Source organism: Hypanus sabinus, chromosome 18 (genome assembly GCF_030144855.1).
Source record: "Hypanus sabinus isolate sHypSab1 chromosome 18, sHypSab1.hap1, whole genome shotgun sequence".
Taxonomy (NCBI): Eukaryota; Metazoa; Chordata; class Chondrichthyes; order Myliobatiformes; family Dasyatidae; genus Hypanus; species Hypanus sabinus.
In genome coordinates this window covers 36,237,575-36,257,162 of record NC_082723.1, presented here as the reverse complement: position 1 = coordinate 36,257,162, position 19,588 = coordinate 36,237,575, and the positions used below count along the sequence as shown (strand labels likewise).

Sequence of the window (19,588 nt, the reverse complement as noted above, 5' to 3'; positions counted from 1 at the left end):
CCCCCCTCCCCTTAACCCCTCCCCCCTAACATATCCCTATAGAAAAAAAAGAGAAGAAAAAAGAAAGAAAGAAAGAAGAGAATGCCTGGATATCGGAAGATCCCTACATGCTCCACGGAGTGCATAATAGCTTTAATATGTATATTTATTTCTTTCTCCAGATAACCAATAATTTTATCTTCGGAGCACCTATATATTTAATCCTATTTTTTGTAAATAAGGGCGCCAAATTTTCAGAAATATTTCATATTTATCTCTTAAATTATAAGTAATTTTTTCAAGTGGAATGCAGCTAAAAATTTCATTCTTCCAACGATCTATACTTAAGTATGAATCCGATTTCCAAGTAACTGCAATAGCCTTTTTGGCTACTGCCAAAGCAATTTTTATGAATTCTTTCTGATATTTATTCAAAATGGATTTCAATTTTATCCCTTCAATATCGCCTCGTAAAAATAATGTTGGATTACGTGGAAGTTGTATTCCAATAATTTGTTCCAGTAAAACTTAAATTTGTCCAAAAAGGTTGAATTTTAAAACAAGACCAGGTAGAGTGTAAAAAAGTACCAATTTCTTGATTACATCGAAAACATTGATCAGATAAATTTGAGTTTAATCTATTTATTTTTTGTGGTGTAATATATATTTGATGTAAAAAGTTATATTGTACTAATCTTAGTCAAATATTTATTGTATTTTTCATACTGTCAAGACATAACCTTGACCAACTTGTTTCATCAATTTTAATATTCAAATCAGTTTCCCATTTTTGTCTTGACTTATGAATTCCTTGTTTAATTGCCTGTTTTTGAATCAAAAACACCTGAACCTCTCCACCACATCTGCATGCTTTTATGCATTAAATTGCTGACACATGAATGGCTGGTTGGATATTCGTATTAACAAACAGGTATACATAATAAAGTGGCCACTAAGATAGAGTGTGAGTGTGAGAGAGTGTTACCATGAAACTACTGAATTATTGCAGATTTTTCTAGTTCATGAATCCTTCACTCCCTGTCCTTGTCTATTAGTTATTTCACACTCACCACATCTCGTATAGTTCATCCTTAATTGCCCCTTCAGTTCAGATGGACAATAGATGCTGGAGGTTGTGACAAGTGCTATGTAAATGGTGTTCATTGTTCTTTTTTTTTGAACATGTGATTTCCCCAATTAATTTATCACTGGGCACATCACTTGAGCTGGCCAAGAAGACTGCAGTACCAGCTGGGCTAAGTCTGTGCTGGTGTGGCCCAGGCATTTTGCAATGCAAATATGCTGGGACAAAGCCAGAGATCAGAAATTGTATCAGAACCCTGAACTTTCCCTGGTGCCACTCTGTAAGGCTCTAGTAAAAACCTTCTTTGTTCAAAATGTTTCACAAAACCATATTGAGTCAATAACAATTGGTTAACCTATTCACGTACAAAACTATCAAGCTGCTTGCACAATTAGGGCAGCTGCAGATTTTATAGTACACAACGCCATTCAGCTTGTCATGTTTGGGCTGGCTCTTTGAAAGAACTCTTATTCTTAATTCTGAAGACTTGCTTCTCGCTTTCTCACCTTTTAAATACTCAAAGAATCACTTTATGTCACCTTTTCAGGTAGGGACTTCTAGATTCTGAAAAACCTCCCGAATGAAAAGTGTTCTCCTCATCTGCCCCCTGGAGATTTTCACCCAACTTTTAAACAGTGATCTTTGATTCCTGACCCATTCCCCAAATTCCTGCCGCTGCCTGTAAGGAGTTTGTACGCTCTCACCGTGACTGCGTGGGTTTCCTCCAGGTGCTGCACTTTCCTCCCACAGTCCAAAGACGTACCGGTTGGTAGGTTAATTGGTCATTGTAAATTGTCCTGTGATTAGGCTGGGGTTAAATCGGGAGATTGCTGGACGTCGTGGCTCAAAGGGTCAGAAGAGTCTATTCTGCACTGCATCTCAAAATAAATAAATAAATTCTTTCTGCTTGCTGCTGAGGCAAACGTCATGAAGCAAAATGGTGTGGGAGCGTCTGAAACATGGCCAGTAGAAAATAGAAATAGGTTGGGATAACTGTGATATAACTGTACAGTAAGAAATTTAAGTTTCTTTCACTCCTGCTCAGCTCTCTCAAAATTGTTCATACCTTTGAAATCTTTTAAGTCTGGAGACTTAACCTTAACAGAAGACTTAACAGAACCTTCTGTTCCAAGGTAAATACTAACTTTTCCAATCTCCAATTCCTCATGACATCCAGATAAATCTCCTCATGCTCTTTTAACAGATACAGTAGCTTGAAAAGAAACTATAAAAATTGATTGTGAAGTACTTTGGATAACACGACGGGCAGAAAGGATGCCCACATTTCCGATGGGAATTGGATAAGGAGTCATTCCTGGGGGAGGCGTAAAATATAAACGAGCTGTGATTATCTCTGCCATTTTCAACCATGCTTGGAGAAAGTCAAGTCTGAGGACAGAGAGTGGCCATAGTGGAATTTTTGGGACAACCTTTACCAGGGAGCAGACCAATAACATGGAAGTTGCAAATTAACCTGCCCAGGTAGCAATTACATTATTTTTATGATGATAAAATCATTTACTAGACCTATGGGTCAAACAGAGTTTAACTGCCAAACCAGCTGTATGGTTTGTCAATTTGCCCAAAAGTTTCAATCCGTCAGAACCTCCTAGTGTGAAGGACTGGCTCTGTCCTTTAATATCGCTATTTGTGGCACAATTGCTACTCCAACAACAGGCATTGTAGTTCTCTTTATTGCTCCAGATCTTCCATCAGGGAATGTAGCACATCCTGTCAAAGCCATATTGCTATCGCATGCTTTTTTTATATTTAAAAAGAACTCAAATCTGCTTAACCGTCCCTCCCAGAGGGTCAGTGAATAGATTTACAGGACGATATTTTCTTTATTTTACCCCCCCACATATATTCTCCACTTAATCAGACTGTGATGTATCCTTCTTTATCAGCATTCCAAACTATTTTCATCACAGACTTGAGCCATTCAACCCCTGTTGTCTAAGCTATTTTATGCTCTGCATGAACTCTAAGTGCATCTTTACGAGTTGCATCTATTATTTTTTCTAGTACTGATCCTTAGCTACTTCTTCATAAAAGGTGTAATCCTGACTCCCTATTGGATTTATTAGTAACTATCTTATACTTATGAATCCTAGTTTTAGTCTCATCTAAGGTTGGTAGGCTCTTCTACAACTGATATATATATGCCTTTTCATATATGTTGAAGGCTTCTATCAGGTCACCATTACACTTCGAAGCTTGTGTCATCTTTGCTGATATCTAAATCTCTCAGTTCTGAAATTAACTGGACTGGTCAACATGTGAACACGACTTTTGTGGCTGTAATCATGTTTATACCAGCTGGCAGATCAGCCCTTTGGGGTTTAAGAGCTCTCACAACACATACGATGAGGGTCACTGTCATCCCGGACATCAACCATGAGTTCTGAGCTAGAGCTCATCAAGGCAGTTTGGAACGGGGTTTGAATCCTGAGAAGGGGAAACTGCTGCTGAGCCATGGGCACTCTCTTCTGTGCTCCAACCCCTGAAATACTGAATAAGTGCTTAAAATGACTAAAAGAGAATGCTAACACTTAGGACCGGTAAACTGCCAAGTCGTTGTGAGTAATAGTCACCCACTTTCCGCGGCTGAAGGAACAATAGTTTGAGGCAGTGAAATTGGTTCCTGTTCTTCTAACTAAGGACAGTTTTGGGATGTGCACCAGCAGTGGTGACTTGGAGGAGTCATAGTTAGACTTACTTGGAAAACAAATTCTGATTATATTTCCCTAACCACAGAGTCCCTGAACTTTGTGGCAGATTGCCAGACTACAGGAGGTGGTCATGAAGTTGTCTCATGTCCATGCAGTGGATTGATAACTTTACTAATCTGCTACCACTTTTGTATGTTCCCCTAGCTTGCAGCACCACGCTGAAAGGACATTACGTACAGTGGCATTCTTGTGGAACTCACGAATTAGTTCAAGTGCCCTGCTTTGCCAACGTCAGTATTTGGATCTGACCCAAGTTCCAAAAATGTGGCAGGTGCTTGGCACTTAGCAATGTAGAGGTGAATGAGAAGTGGCTTTGTACTGTGAACCATGAATCTGAGGGAGTTTCCACTTTCGAATAAAGCCCACCAGTCATGAATGTCTTCAGCCAGCATCAATCATGAAAGCAGAAGGATTATGGGGGTGGGGAAGAGACAGGAGTCCACAATTACCATGTGTATGTAGATCTCCAATTGGATGATTGTTGTATAACAGACTGGCATTTTCCTGAATAATTGGGTAGCTCAGCTTCCCCATTCTTCCACAGCCTACACTTATTCAGTGGAATTACAGATATTTGTGGCTGGTGAGCAGTTCTCTTTGTATTGCACAAACTCTGCTGTGTTCTAATTTTGCTCATTTTCAAAATTGCACCATGTCCCATTCAGCATCCCTCCACCATCTGTCCTTTGCTGAACTACGTTGACTGCCTGATCTGAAACTTTCATCCCTATTTTTTTAAAGCTCTCTGTGACCTATTAGCAGAATCTCTGTGAGACTGTCCTCCTCCAATTCTTACTCAGTGCTCCATCTTGGTGTTGGCTTATTATTGTCACGAACCAGCCTTGTAGACAGCAGCTTCCAAACCCATCACCTCTATCAGCTGGAAGGACAAGGGAACATCACTACCAGGATGTAGACCTCCAAACCTTATTTCTCCTTTGCCTTTACTGGGTCAAAACCCTGGGGCTTTCTTCTTCACAGTATTTGTTACTTTTAGACAATAGACAGTAGGTGCAGCAGTAGGCCATTCGGCCCTTCTAGCCAGCACTGCCATTCACTGTGATCATGGCTGATCATACACCGCTCCTGCCCTCTCCCCATATCCCTTGACCCCGCTATCTATAAGAGCTCTATCTAACTCTCTCTTGAATGCATCCAGAGACTTGGCCTCCAATGCCTTCTGGGGCAGAGCATTCCACATATCCACTACTCTCTGGGTGAAAAAGTTTTTCTGCATCTCTGTTCTAAATGGCCTACCCCTTATTCTTAAACTCTAGTTCTGTGGCCTCTAGTTCTGGACTCGTCCATCAGCCGGAACATGCTTCCTGCCTCCAGTGTGTCCAATCCCTTAATAATCTTATATGTTTCAATCGGATCCCCTCACATCCTTCTAAATTCCAGTGTATACAAGCCCAGTTGCTCCAATCTTTCAACATATGACAGTCCCACCATTCCAGGAATTAACCTTGTGAACCCACGCTGCACTCCCTCAATAGCAAGAATGTCCTTCCTCAAATTTGGAGACCAAAACTGCACACAGTACTCCAGGTGGGGTCTCACCAGGGCCCTGTACAGCTGCAGGAGGACCTCTTTACTCTTATACTCAATTCCTCTTGTTATAAAGGCCAGCATGCCATTAGCTTTCTTCACTGCCTGCTGTACCTGCATGCTTGCTTTCATTGACTGATGTACAAGAACACCTAGATCTCATTGTACTTCCCCTTTTCCTAACTTGACTCCATTTAGATAGTAATCTGCCTTCCTGTTCTTGCCACCAAAGTGGATAACCTCACATTTATCCGCATTAAACTGCATCTGCCATACATTTGCCCACTCACCTAACCTGTCCAAGTCACCCTGCATTCTCATAACATCCTCCTGACATTTCACACTGCCACCCAGATTTGTATCATCAGCAAATTTGCTAACGTTACTTTTAATCCCTTCATCCAAATCATTAATGTATATTGTAAACAGCTGAAAAATATTTAACTTTAATATTTTTCCCACTGTTGGATGAGACAAATGTTAGCTGCAAAGAATACAATTTCTTGATCGCGGACCTGCCACTGGTACAGTGACTGAATAAATTCTGTTACTATTACACCTCAATATACCTTATTAAATTTTTCAAATATCTGAATCAGCATCAGGTTTATTATCACCAGCATGTGTCTTGAAATTTGTTAACTTCGCAGCAGCAGTTCAATGCAATACATGATAATATAGAAATAAATACATTTCAGTAAGTATATATGCATATTGAATACATTTAAAGTGAAAAAACAGAAATAATATATATATATTTTTTAAAGTCTGGTTGTGATCATGGGTTCAGTGTCCACTTAGGGATCGTATGGCAAGGGGGAAGAAGCTATTCCTGAATCGCTGAGTGTGTGTCTTCAGGCTTCTGTACTTCCTTCCTGATGCTAACAATGAGAAGAGGGCACGTCCCGGTTGATGGGGGTCCATCGCCTTTCTGAGGCACCACTCCTTGAAAATGTCTTGGGTACTATGGAGGCTAGTATCCAAGATGGTTTCCCCCTCCTGTACCGGACAGGATGCAGCCTATCAGAATGGTACATCTATAGAAATTTTCAGTGGCAAACCAAATACTTTCAAACTCCTAATGAAATATAGCCACTGTCTTGCCTTCTTTATGTATCATCGATATGTTGGGACCAGGTTGGATCCTCTGAGATCTTGACACCCAGGAGCTTGAAACTGGTCACTCTCTTCACTTCTGATCCCTCTATGAAGATTGGTTCATGTTCCCTCGTTTTACCCTGAAGTCCACAATCAGCTTTTTTGTCTTACTGATGTTGAGTGCAGTTATTGCTATGACACCACTCCACTAGTTGGTATATCTTGCCCTCTCATTTCCATCTGAGATTCTACCAACAATGGTTGTATCATCAGCAAATTTATAGATGGTATTTGAGCTCTGCCTAGCCACACAGTCATGGGTATAGAGAGAGTAGAGCAGTGGGCTTAGCACACATCACTGAGGTGTGCCAGTGTTGATCATCAGCGAGGAGGATATGCTATCACCAATCTGCACAGGTTGTAGTCTTCCAGTTAAGAAGTCAAGGATCCAGTTGCAGAGGGAGGTACAGAGACCCAGGTTCTGTTACTTCTCAATCAGTATTGTGGGAATGATGGTATTAAACACTGAGCTATAGACAACAAATAACATTGTGAAATAGGTGTTTGTACTGTTCAGGTGCTGTGTGATTGCATTGAAATTGCGTCTGCCGTTGACCTATTGTGGTGATAGGTAAATTGCAGTGTGTCTGGGTCCTTTCTGAGGCAGGAGTTGAATCTAGCCATGACCAACTTCTCAAAGCATTTCATCACTAATGAGTGCCACGGGGCAATAGACATTAAGGCAGCTCACACTACTCTTCTCAGGCACTGATATAATTCTTGCCGTTTTGAAGCAGGTGGGAATTTCTGTCCGTAGCAGTGAAAGGTTGAAAATGTCCTTGAATATTCCCGCCAGTTGGTTGGCACAAGTTTTCAGAGTCTTACCAGGTACTCCATCTGGACCTTCCGCCTTGTGAGGGTTCACCCTCCTTAAAGACAGCCTAACATCGTCCTCCAAGACACAGATTACGGGGTCACCGGATACAACAGGGATCTTCACAGCTGTAGTTATATTCTCCCTTTCAAAGCAGGCATAGAGAGTGTTGAGCTCTTCTGGTAGTGAAGCATCGCTGCCATTCATGCTGCTAAGTTTTGCTTTGTAGGAAGTAATGACTTGCAAACCCTGCTAGAGTTGTCGTGCATCCAATATTGCCTCCAACCTCACTCGGTAAGAAGGTTGAACAACAATGAGAAAGCCCGGTATAATAATCCATAAAGTGTCAGCCACAGCATGGGAAAGAAGTTTAAAGTGAGGCCAAGGCATTTGGGCAGTGGATTCACACAGTATCAAAGACACAATGAAAGGGCTTAGCCCAAAACATCATCATAGATGCTGCCTGACTTGTTGAGTTCCTCCAGCATTTTGTGTGTGTTGCTCAAGATTTCCAGCATCTACAGAATCTCTTGTGGCAAGGACGTTTAACTGAAAATGTGACATGTGGATATCATGGAATCCGGGCACTGTTTCACTGAGTGTTGGGCTTGAAGATGGAATTGACTGAAATGGGAGTGGCCCAGGTTTGTTTGAGACTGTTGCCAAGGTGTGTTGTCTTGGGCCTGGTCAGCAAATGCTGAGCCCCGATTGTACTCTCTTCTGAGAGCCTTTGGATTAATAGAGGCAGACAATCAGCCTGTGCTTAGCCTAGCTTCCTGCAGATTAAGCAAACACAAAGCATGTGCCTGTGATTCCGAGTTATCTGTCAGAGCAGTTGAGACAGGAAGTGTCGAGTGTCTATTCAGAGAGGCACAAGTTTCAGGCCAGCTCTCCCAGTGCTGGGTGGGATCTTTCAGGATGTGGATTAATCCTATCTAATTCTGGATTCCTCGACTCTAAAAATCCTTCTTAGGTTTCAATAGGTACATTTACTGTCAGAGAAATGTGTACAATATACATCCTGAAATTCTTTTTCTTCGCAACCATCCATGAAAACAGAGGAGTGCCCCAAAGAATGAACGACAGTTAAATGTTAGAACCCCAAACCCCCACCAGCTTCCCCCTCCCACGTAAGCAGCAGCAAAGCAACAACACCCCCTTTCCCACCAGCAAAAAATCATCGGCACCCTCCACCGAGCACTCAAGTGTGCAGCAAAGCATCAATAAAGGCACAGACTTGCAGTACCCCAAATAACACTCATTCACCTGGTATTTGACATACCACAGGCGCTCTCTTCCACTAATATGGGAAAAAGTAGTGTCCCCATTTCACAGCCAGAGGGGAGGCATAACAAAACAATTCAATGATTTATGGTGTTAAAAGTCTATGTGTTGCCTTTTCTGAGCTCTGTGCCCAAAGAACTCGAGCCTCAGGGCACACAGCCAGCAGCCAGCTCGCGGCCTTTGATCTTCCATCTCCCACGACGCATCAGAGGCAGCACCAGTCTTGGGTCTGTCCGCCTCCAGAGCCACAAAAATCCGGCACCCTGAAGGTGTGCTAGTCTTCCAGGCCTCATCTTTGGCATATCAGAACCGGCTGGTCGTGAGGCTCTGAGAGCAGGTCCTGTTACTGCAAAGAACCGAAGTCAGCGTGTAACCCCGGGTTAGGGTCTTCAAAAGAACCTTGAAAAGGGAAGAAAAAAGTGAGATCAAAGATAGAAATAGAGCTGTTTCTGAAGATGGAAGCAAAGGGGTTGCCGTTAGGCGACATCGTCCTCCTAAGCCATGGTTAACTTTGCATTTTCTTAAGAATTTATTTTGTAATTTAACTTTGAGAGAAACTATGACGAAGCAATCTGCTTCAGATTTGTAAGTATAATTAAACAGTTTATCATTACGTTCTGAAACCTCAAGGGAAAATCACTCATTCAACTTGCTTTTGCCAGGTACCACGCTCCCCATTCATCCCCTTCCTTAAACAGCCATAATTGTATGAGGAGGCCAGATGTTGCAAGCTTCTTTTGCCAGTTCTTTAAGAGAGCAGTCTGGTTAGTCCTGTTCCCTGGCTCGCTCCCCACATTCTTGCAAATGTTGTTATCCTTCAAATAGTTAACTAATTCCTGTTTGTGCACCCCTTGTTTCTCATGCTGCCTGTGAATTCAATATCCAGAACCATATCCCAGAGCTTCTCCATCATTTAGGTGGAGATCATTCTGGCCTTGCTTTCCCCGGTCAAAGATTAATTCTTCAAATTACAGTTTAGGATGTGTAGAACAGTAGGATAGAATCAGGGGGCTGAATGGTCCACCCTGTTCCTTTGGTTAAGACCCAAGGCACATCAGGATTTGCAAATGATATGAAGCAGTGAGATCAGAATCATTTCAGCATGGAATGAGGCTATTCTGCCCTTCAAGTCCAGAACAGAAGAGTAGATTTCTCCATGATGTCCTGGTTGAATAGTTTTCCTTTGTATGGAGCTTACAGCACTCCTATTGACTGACACATTTACAACATTGACCATACTTCCAAAAACAATTACTTGACACAAACTATTTCTTTATGATATCTTAAGAAGGATGTATGACTAACAAGTTCTTTCCTAATTCTTTATTAGAATGTGATTTCTCTATGGAAGAACACTCCACTGGAATCTCCACTTCCTATGTAACATTCTCTTTCATTGAAGTAACACGTGTAGATAATACTGTGTTGGATTAAGGAAAAGCTGGAGAGAGTGAAACAGGTCAAGGGAGAATCAGGCATCAACCAAAACACCAGTCAGGGCTTCAAATTTCAAAAAGTTTGAAATGTAATTACAAACCATCGTACTAAATTTACCCCTGAATCCTAACACTGACCCCAATTTCAGCTCCAAACTCAACACTTAAGGTCAGCAATCTAACTAAATTTAACTCCAGGCTCTAAATTCAATCCCACCTGTATCAATCAAAAATGCAAAAGTTAATTGTTTAATATAGCATTGTTGAAAGTTACTCCTAAAATCTTCCTTTTTGACTTATACTTTCATCCCTGATGATAGCCAAGGGTAATCATGATTATATAATTTCTTGGTGCATCGCCTACTGTGTGTTGGCAATGCAGGATAATGCACAATACAGTGTAATGTTTTGCAGTAAATTGAATTATAGGTAAATCAGTCTCAGTGCCTTAAAACTAGAATATTAGACCATAAGACACAGGAGCAGAATCGGGCCACTCTGCTCCACCATTTCATCATGGCTGATTTGTTATCATTCTCAACCACGTTCTCCTGCCTTCTCCCCATAACCTTTGCTGCCATGTCTAACCAAGAACCTATAAATCTGCTTTAAATATACTCAATGACTTGGCCCCCACAGCTGTCCATAGTAACGAATTCCACAGATTCACCACCTTCTGGCTAAAGAAATTCCTCCTCACCTCTGTTCTAAATGGACATCCCTCTGTTCTACGGGGATATCCCCCTATTCTGAGGCTGTGCCCTCTGGTCTTAGACTCACCCACTACAGGAAACATCCTCTCCACATCCATTCTGTCTAAGCGTTCCAATATTAGATAGGTTTCAATGAGATCCTCCCACACCCCTAACCATTCTTCTAAACTCCAACAAGAACAGACCCAGAGATATCAAATGCTCCTCTTACGTTAAACGTTTCAATCACTGGAATCACTCTCGTGAACCTCCTCTGGACCCTGTCCAGCACCAGCACATCTTTTCATAGATAAAGCATCCAAGACTGCTCACAATACTCCAAGTGCAACTTGACCAATGCCTTATAAAGCCTCAGCATTACATCCTTGCTCTTGTATTCTAGTCCTCTGGAAATGAATGCTGACATTGCATTTGCCTTCCTTACCACTGACTCAACCTGTAAGTTAACTTTTCGAGAATCCTGTACAAGGTCTCCCAAGTCCCTTTGCACCTCTGATTTTGCGTGTTCTCCCCATTTAGAAAATAGACTATGCCTTTATTCCTTCACCAAAGTGCATGATCATACAATTCCCTGCACTGTATTCCATCTGCTACTTCTTTGCCCATTCTCCCAATCTGTCCAAGTCCATCTACAGACTCACTGCTTCCTCAACACTACCTGCCCCTCCACCTATCTTTGTATCGTCTGCAAACTTGGTCTCAAAGGCATCACTTCTGTCATCCAAATCATTGACATATAGTGAGCAGTCACAGTACCAATCCCTGTCACCTGCAGCCAACCAGAATAAGCCCACTTTATTCTGACTGTTTGCCTATCTTCTATCTATGCTGGTATATTTCCTGTAAAACCATGGGCTCTTGTGGTACTACGCAAAAGTCTCGGGTGCCTAAGACTTTTTCACAGTACGGTACTGCATTTGTCAAGATGAGGCAGAGATTGTGGTTGTAAATCTGGCGGGAGCAAAGGATGTTAGGAATGGTGAAGATGGAGCATCGCGGGAGGGGTGTGGGACAGGTGGCAGAGAAGGAGTGCCAGGGGAGGGGGTGGCGCAGGTACAGACACGCCCAGCCCCGAGACACCAGGCAAGTTAGTTTGATTCCAAACAATTGGTTTATTGATCATTACAGAATTTCTCTCTGGTGCTTCACACTCCCTCCCCTCTCCCTTCCCCTTTTCCCAACCATGATTGTCTTCTCCCTGCCCCCTACCCACACTCAGTCCACAAGAGAGACCCAGATCAGAGACAGGTTTAGCATCACTCACATATGCCATGAAATTTGTTTATTTTTCGTGGCAGCAGTAAAATTACTACAGTATGATGCAAAAGTCTTAGGCACCCTAGCTATATGTGCTTAAGGCTTTTGCACAGCACAGAATCTAGTTAAGCGGCCTCATGTGTGGCACCTTGTCAAAGGCCTTCAGCAAACCCAAGTAAGCAACATCCACTGACTGTCCTTTGTCTGTCCTGCCTGTTTGTTCCTCAAAGAATTCCAACAGATCTGTCAGATAAGGTTTCCCCAGCTGACTTCGGCCTATTTTTACGTGCCTCCTCGAAACCTCACCTTAATAATTAACTCCAACATCTTTCCAACCATTGAAGTCAGGCGAATCGGCATCTAATTTCCTCTCTTCTGCCTTCCTCCCTTCTTGTTGACTGGAGAGACCTTTGTAATTTTCCACTCTTCTGGAACTGCTCCAGAATCTAATGATTCTTGAGAGATCATTACTAATGCTTCCACAATCTCTTCAGCCATCCCTTTCAGAACCCTGGGGTGTAGTCTTTCTGGTCCAGGTGACTTAGTTACCTTAAGACCTTTCAGTTTCACAAGCACCTTCTCCTTAGTAATAGGAACTACACTCATTTCTGCCCCCGACACTCAAATTACTAGCATACTGCTAGTGTCTTCCACAGTGAAGACTGATGGAAAATATTTATTAAGTTCATCTGTAATTTCCTTGTTCCCCATTACTACCCCTCCAGCGTAATTTTCCGTGGCCCAATATCCACTCTTGCCTCTCTTTAACTCTTTATAGTATATTTCTGAAAAAAATCTTTGGTATCCTCTGATATTTTTGGTTAGCTTACCTTCATATTTCATCTTTTCTTTATGATTTTTCTTTAGTTGCCTTCTGTTGATTTTTAAAAGCTTAGTAATCCTCTAACTTCCGACTAATTTTTGCTACACTATGTGTCCTCTTTTTCACTTTGATGCTGTTGTTACTTCCCTTGATACCCATGGCTGACTCATCCTCCCTTTAGAATACTTTTTCATCTTTGGCATATATCTATCCTGCACATTCAGAATTGCTCCAAAAACTCCAGCCATCCCTGCTAAGTCCCCTTCCAATCACTTCTGGCCAGTTCCTCTCTCGTGCCTCTTTACTCCACTGTAGTATTGACATATCTGATTTTTCCTTCTCCTTCTCAAACTGCAGGGTGAATTCTATCATATTAAGGTCACTGCCTCCCCAAGAGTTCCCCTTCAGCTCCCTAATCAAACCTGGTTCATTGCACAACACCCAGTCCAGAACTGCCTTCCCCCAGTAGGCCCAACCACAAGCTGCTCTAAAAAGCCGTCGCATTGGCATCTTACAAGTTCCCTCTCTTGGGATCCAGCACCAGCATGATACATATTCCCAATCTACCTGCATATTGGAAGCCCTCAAGACTATCATAACATTACCCTCATTAAATACCTTTTCTATTTTTTGTTGAAATTGATATTCCACATCCTGCCTATTGTTTGGGGGCCTGTATGTAACACCCATTGGGCTCTTTATATCCTTGCAGCTTCTTAACTCTACCCACAAGGATTCCACATCTTCCAATCCTGTCACCTCTTTCTAAGGATTTGATTTAATTTTTTACCAACAGAGCCACCCCACCATTCTGCCTACATCCCTATCCTCTCAATACAAGGTGTGTCCTTGGATACTGTGCTCCCAAGTATGATCTTCTTTCAACCACGTCTCCACGATGCCTACGACATACCTGCCATTCTCTAATTGTGCTACCTTTTTCTGCGTTCTGCGTGCATTTAAATATAACACCCACTGTCCTTTTTGATTTTTGCCCCCATGTTGCACTTAACCTCATCCCACTGATTCCAGCTTTGCCCTGTCACCTGCCTGTCCGTCCGCTCAGTCTCACTGCATCAACTTGTATACCTACTGCCCCATCCTCGGCCCCATCGCTCTGGTCACCAGCTCCCTGCCAGATTTGTTTAAACCCTCCCCATCAGCTCTAGGAAATCTGCCCACAAGGATATTGCTTCCCCTTGGGTTCAGGTGTACCCTGCCCTTTTTGTACAGGGTCATACCTTCCCCAGAAGAGATTCCCAATGATCAGGAAATCGGAAACTCTGCCCTTTGCACCTCTTCCTCAGCCACTCATTTATCTGTACCGTCATCCTATTCCTGCCCTGACTAGTGTGTGTCACTGACAGTAATCCAGAGATGACTACCTTACGGGTAGAAAAGGCTGTTCTTCAGCCTTTTCCCTAACTCCCTATACTCATTGTGCGGGACCTCTTCCCTCTTTCTACATACAGTCGGCCCTCCTTATCCGCGGATTCTGCATGTGCGAATTCAACCAACCACGGATTGGGAAAACCCGGAAGTTCTCTCTCCAGCACTCGTTTGTGCATGTGCAGACTATTTTTTCTTGTCATTATTCCCTAAACAATACGGTATAACAACTATTTACATAGCATTTACATTGTATTAGGTATTGTAAGTGATGCACCATCAATAACTCTCGGAGACGGGTGGCGAACAATAGGCTTTTATTAGCTGCAAGAGACCACCACACAACATCCTGGAGACTGAGGGAGGAGCAGTACCTCCAATCACCTTTATACAGGGGTCTGTGGGAGGAGCCACAGGAGCAGTCAGCGGGGGCGTGTCCAGACAGGTATATGTAGTTCACCACAGTAAGTAATCTAGAAATGACTTAAAAGTACAGGCGGTCCCCAGGTTATGAATGAGTTCCATTCCTGAGTCCGTTTTGAAGTCGGAACAGGTACATCTGGTATTATTTAGCCTCAGTTAGTCAAACATTTTTCTTGGTATATAGTACATATTTTACCATTCTAGGCATATAAAACACTTAAGAAACATACGTATTTCAATAATTAAACCACTGTGTTGCTCAGTAGTAATTGTAGCTTTCATCGGGGCAGGACCTTTCACATTCTCCATTAAAATTGTTCCGATCGTTGACCGACTAGCCTAACACTTTTCCAGTGACCGATAGCGTTTCACCTCTTTACAATCGCTTTATTACTTCCACTTTATTTTCAATCGTGATTATTTTTGTGAACAGAAACACTGGGGATTCAGAGCAGTGTCGCCGGGTCCTAATGTCCACTGCACTGAGACAGGTTAAGTAAAGTCCGGGGTTCCGCTGGGTCCTAAAGACCACCGCACTGGGACAGGTTAAATAAGGGACTTGAGCATCCACGTTATTTGGAATCCGCGGGGGGTCCTAGAACCAATCCCCCATGGATAAGGAGGGCCGACGGTATGTCATTGGTGCCGTTGTACACCACAATCTCTGGCTACTCATCCTCCCTCTTGAGAATCTTCTGCAGCCATTGTGTTCTCCTGGACCCTGGACCTGGGAGGCAACACACCATCCTGGCTTCTCTTTCACAGCCACAGAATCTCCTATTGGGCCCCCCCCCCCAACTTACTATTGAGTCTCTTACCAAGACCGCTGTGCCTGACATTACCCTTCCCTGCTGAGCCCCTGAGCTGGTTACAGTGCCACTGTCCTGCTGCTGTGCCCTGATGGGTCATATCCCCCTCCCCAGCATTATCCAAAGGGGTTTGCTTGTTGCTGTGGGGAAAGGTCACTGACTGCTTACTCCCCTTACTTCTCCTGGTGTTCACCCATCTACCATCAGAAGCCTGAGTAAAAGACTCATCTATGAAGTCTCCAGCCCCCAATGTTAAAACATTCGTATAGAGCAGCTGTCCACAAGTTAACAATTCTTTGAGGGGATGATGCCAATGCCAAAATTGCCTGAATTTATAAACCCCGTTTACTCATCCATCTCCTGACAGTAAAAACCCTAAAGCATCTCTATCCTGTTTCATTTTCTCCAGAATTCACTTTTTAATTTATTTCAAAAGAGGTCAAATTACAAACTTGCCTTGTCTCCTTGCTTTGGGTCGCAAGAGAGTAGTGTCAGCACAAGTCCATTAACTCTAAACGGTTTCTCATTGGAAGTATTGGCTTGTCGGTATTGAGAATGCCAATGAACTGGAGCCAAGATAAACCACTGTACAGCTTCACCACCCCCAAGCCCTCATGACTTTCTTCCAAACAACGTCCTGATTTACCCTTTAAGTGAAGTACTGGGTTTCAACGCCAGCAGCTCTAGAGGTTTGGGCTAATGCCAAATAGACATCTTTGACCTTCGGTTACTTAAAAGTGGACGAATCAGGTGTTGCTTGGCCAGCGATTGACGGGGTGCTGTGTTACCGAAAGCATCACCTTACTGGTCCTGAATCAGTCATTTGTTTCACATGATCCTACAGCACAGCAGTGAGGGCACATTGTCTACCGTGGTTTGAAGGGGCCTTCCAATCTCCCCTGCTCCCCATTCTGTATCCCCGCTTATTGCTCTTAATTATGCAACTTTGATATTTTATTTCCCTTTTCAACAAGTATCCGATTCCTTTTTGAGAGTTACTTGTGAAACCGCAGCCACTGGCCTTCCAGGCAACACATTCCAGGAATCAGCACCTCAGCTTCTCTTGTTCTACTTTCATCTGTATGCTCCCCAAACCTTCCACTTTACTCAATCAAAAGCCCCCATAATTTTGAATGCTCTTATTAAATCTCCTTTTTTTCTCTGTTCCAGAGGAGAAAAATTGCCTCAATCTAGGGTTTTGCTGTATCTCACGCCATAAAAATTGTCGATCCTGTACCATTCTGTCTTTCCTTTGTGTAGCTGTGGTGTAGTGTTGAGCATCAATCTGTGCTGGAGGCTTTGGTTGACATATCAGACCTCCAGTGATGGAATGAATATGTGAATAGCTGCTTAGCATTGGCTGAGGTTGTATTGTTTGGATGAGGTGACAGTGGATAATGTCTATATATTAAATCTAAATTATATAGGCCACATAGGGTAGTAATCTTATTTCTGGCAGGAGTATGTGAGTAGTATTCCTACTCCAGAGACCCGAGACAAAATTAAGACTCCTAAGCTGCCCTATCTTTTGGATGAAAGATGAAATTGGTGCCCAAGCAGCTCTTTCAGATTCCTTGGTGCCCTCGAAGGAGCACATTCTTGGCTTCTAATGTTACTAACAGATTATCTTGTCATTATCACAGTACTTTGTAAGAGTGTGTGGGGTACAAATTGGTGGATGTGGTTCCCGCCATTACTACAGTGACTCGATGTCAGAAGTTCTTCTTCAACTATCAGAGCTCTCTGGGACCCCCAAGGCTGCGAAATGGGAATTGAGTTTCTCCTGTTCAGTTTTGGACTGATCCAGTCACTGGCAGGCTTATAAGCTGTGGTTGGTGATCTGTTCTCAGTGAAAATCATCTGTTTAGTGTACTATCATTTTTACATTTAGAAATTCTCTCTTCCAGGAGTTTCTGGAAGACCAAAAGTATCAAGATGAAGAAAATCTAGCAGAAAATCTGGAATCTTTCAAAAGTAAGTGACAGAATAGCCCTGTTTCCTCGTTGAAACTGGTGCCATGCTCTGCAATTCCCGATTGTCCACACTAATCCTGTTCAAGCCCATTGGTGTCATTATCACATCAGCCTTTGTCATGTTGCTGAATATCACTAAATGCTGATAGTGTTTCCTGTGGGTGTGCATATTTAATGAATATCTACAAGCAAATTGTCCCACACCTCCTGCATTTCTCTGTTCAATTTACTTTGCCTTTACCCTTGGGATCTGTCACAAAGATCTTGCTGAATTCAGTTATCAATTGGTGGTGCTGGTTAACTCCTTGTTCTTTACCATGGATCTTGCTGGGATGATTTGTATCGCTGATCGTTGGGGTCATTGTGCTAACTGACCGGGGAGAATAGAAGTGGCTGTCACATTATTTTGAATTTTTGATCAAATAAATTCAAGAGAGTGGTCACATTATCTCCCTGAAGGCTGTTCAAGAAGGCAGCATAGTGCATTGTTAGATTCATGGCAGAGGCCATTTGGCCCGTTGTAACTGTGCCAGTTTTTGAACCAGCTATTGAATTAGAACTTCCCATTTCAGTATTTATCTGTTTTCATTTATTAATACCTTAGTATTTTATCTGTAAAATCTTCCCTTGGGTGCGTCTGTCCTGGAGACCAAATATATTTTATCCAGGTGCTTTGACTTGCAGCTACACGCCAAAGATGTACAATTGTAAATTGCCGCAATGTAGGTTGATTGCAGGAAAATTGGTGAAGTGTGGGGAAGATGAGAGTAATGTAAGAGGGATCAGAATCAGGTTCACTGGCATGTGTCACAAAATTTGTTAACTTTGCGGCAGCAGTACAATGCAATACATGATAAATATAGAAAAAAACTGAATTACAGTAAGTTTATATGTGTATATTAAATTGTTAAAATAAGTAGTACAAAAACGGAGATTTAAAAAAGTAGTGAGGTAGTATTCATGGGTTCAATGTCCATTCAGAAATCAGATGGCAGAGGGGAAGAAGCTGTTCCTGAATCGCTGAGTGTGTGCCTTCAGGCTTCTGTACCTCCTCCCTGGTGGCAGCAATGAGAAGGCATTGTGCCTGCGGTTGGTGTAGATGTGAAAGGCCATAGGATCTGTTGCTGCCCTGTGTGACTCAGTGACTCTGAATCATTTTATACTAGTTGATATGAGATGTCATATAGCTATTGCAGCTGTAAAACGGGGGGGGGGGGGGGGGGAGGGAGTCAGAATGGATGTCGAATGTTTCAGCTCTGTAGTGAAAAGGAGTACTTGAGAAATTGAACATCTGAATGTTTGCAGAATTGTTCCTAAAGGGATAGATTTGAAACTTGCTTTTCAATCCCATTATGCTTGACAACACCCAGCAAACCACAGGAGACACGTTGACGTGTATCCACCCGTCCTTATGTTCACCCTTCTACTATGCCAGGTTCAAGGCAACTTTCAAAACGGAAGAAGCAAGCACTTCCCTCTGCTGCCCTTTGACACATAGCAATAAACTTTTAACTGATCTTGATATGTTTATTTACAACTATTCAAAGTACTGATCTTAAAGGAACACACCATGGCTCCCTCTTGGCAGCAGAATTGTTTGCTTGGTATACGGTTCTAGGCTAAACAGTTTATTTCTAGGTTTATTAAGATCAAGTGGAGACAGAACATCTGTTCATAGAATCATTGTGCTGTCGAAGGCATCGCTTACAGGAGACCAAACTCTCTGTTCTAATCTCCTGAATACATGTAACTTCTATGGCATCAAGTTCTGAATTTCCTTCCCAATCTTTTCAAGACAATCCATTTCTTTGTATCCCACTTCCTCTTCCCTCTCCATCTTGCTGTCTGCCCTTTCTTCCCCTCCCTCTCATTCTTTCCCTTTTCCCTGTCCCTCTCTGCTGTATCCTCCTTACCCCTCCTTCCTCACCTTCCATCCCCTCGCTTTCATCTCGTTTTCCCATCACTCTCCCTCATCATTCCCCTTTGCACCCTCTCCCACAGTGTCCCCTTGCCTCCTTATCCCCCCTCTAATCTTTTACTCCCCTTCCTCTCTGCCCATACTCACCCCTCTGTCCAACTTGCTCCCCCTCTTCTCATTACTCTTCTTGCCTCTCTCTCTCATTCATCAATATCACATTTTCCATTGTCTCCCTCTCTACACTTCAC

General features: G+C 42.7%; 1 protein-coding gene across 1 annotated transcript in view; it reads left to right on the top strand.

Moving 5' to 3' along the window:
• The window catches only part of LOC132407488 (allograft inflammatory factor 1-like), a 42,946-nt gene that overhangs the window by 6,756 nt on the left and 16,602 nt on the right, over positions 1-19,588 (top strand). The window contains exon 4 of the mRNA XM_059994103.1: positions 17,357-17,423. Coding sequence (XP_059850086.1) covers positions 17,357-17,423 — 67 coding nt within the window. The remainder of the gene's footprint in view (positions 1-17,356; positions 17,424-19,588) is intronic.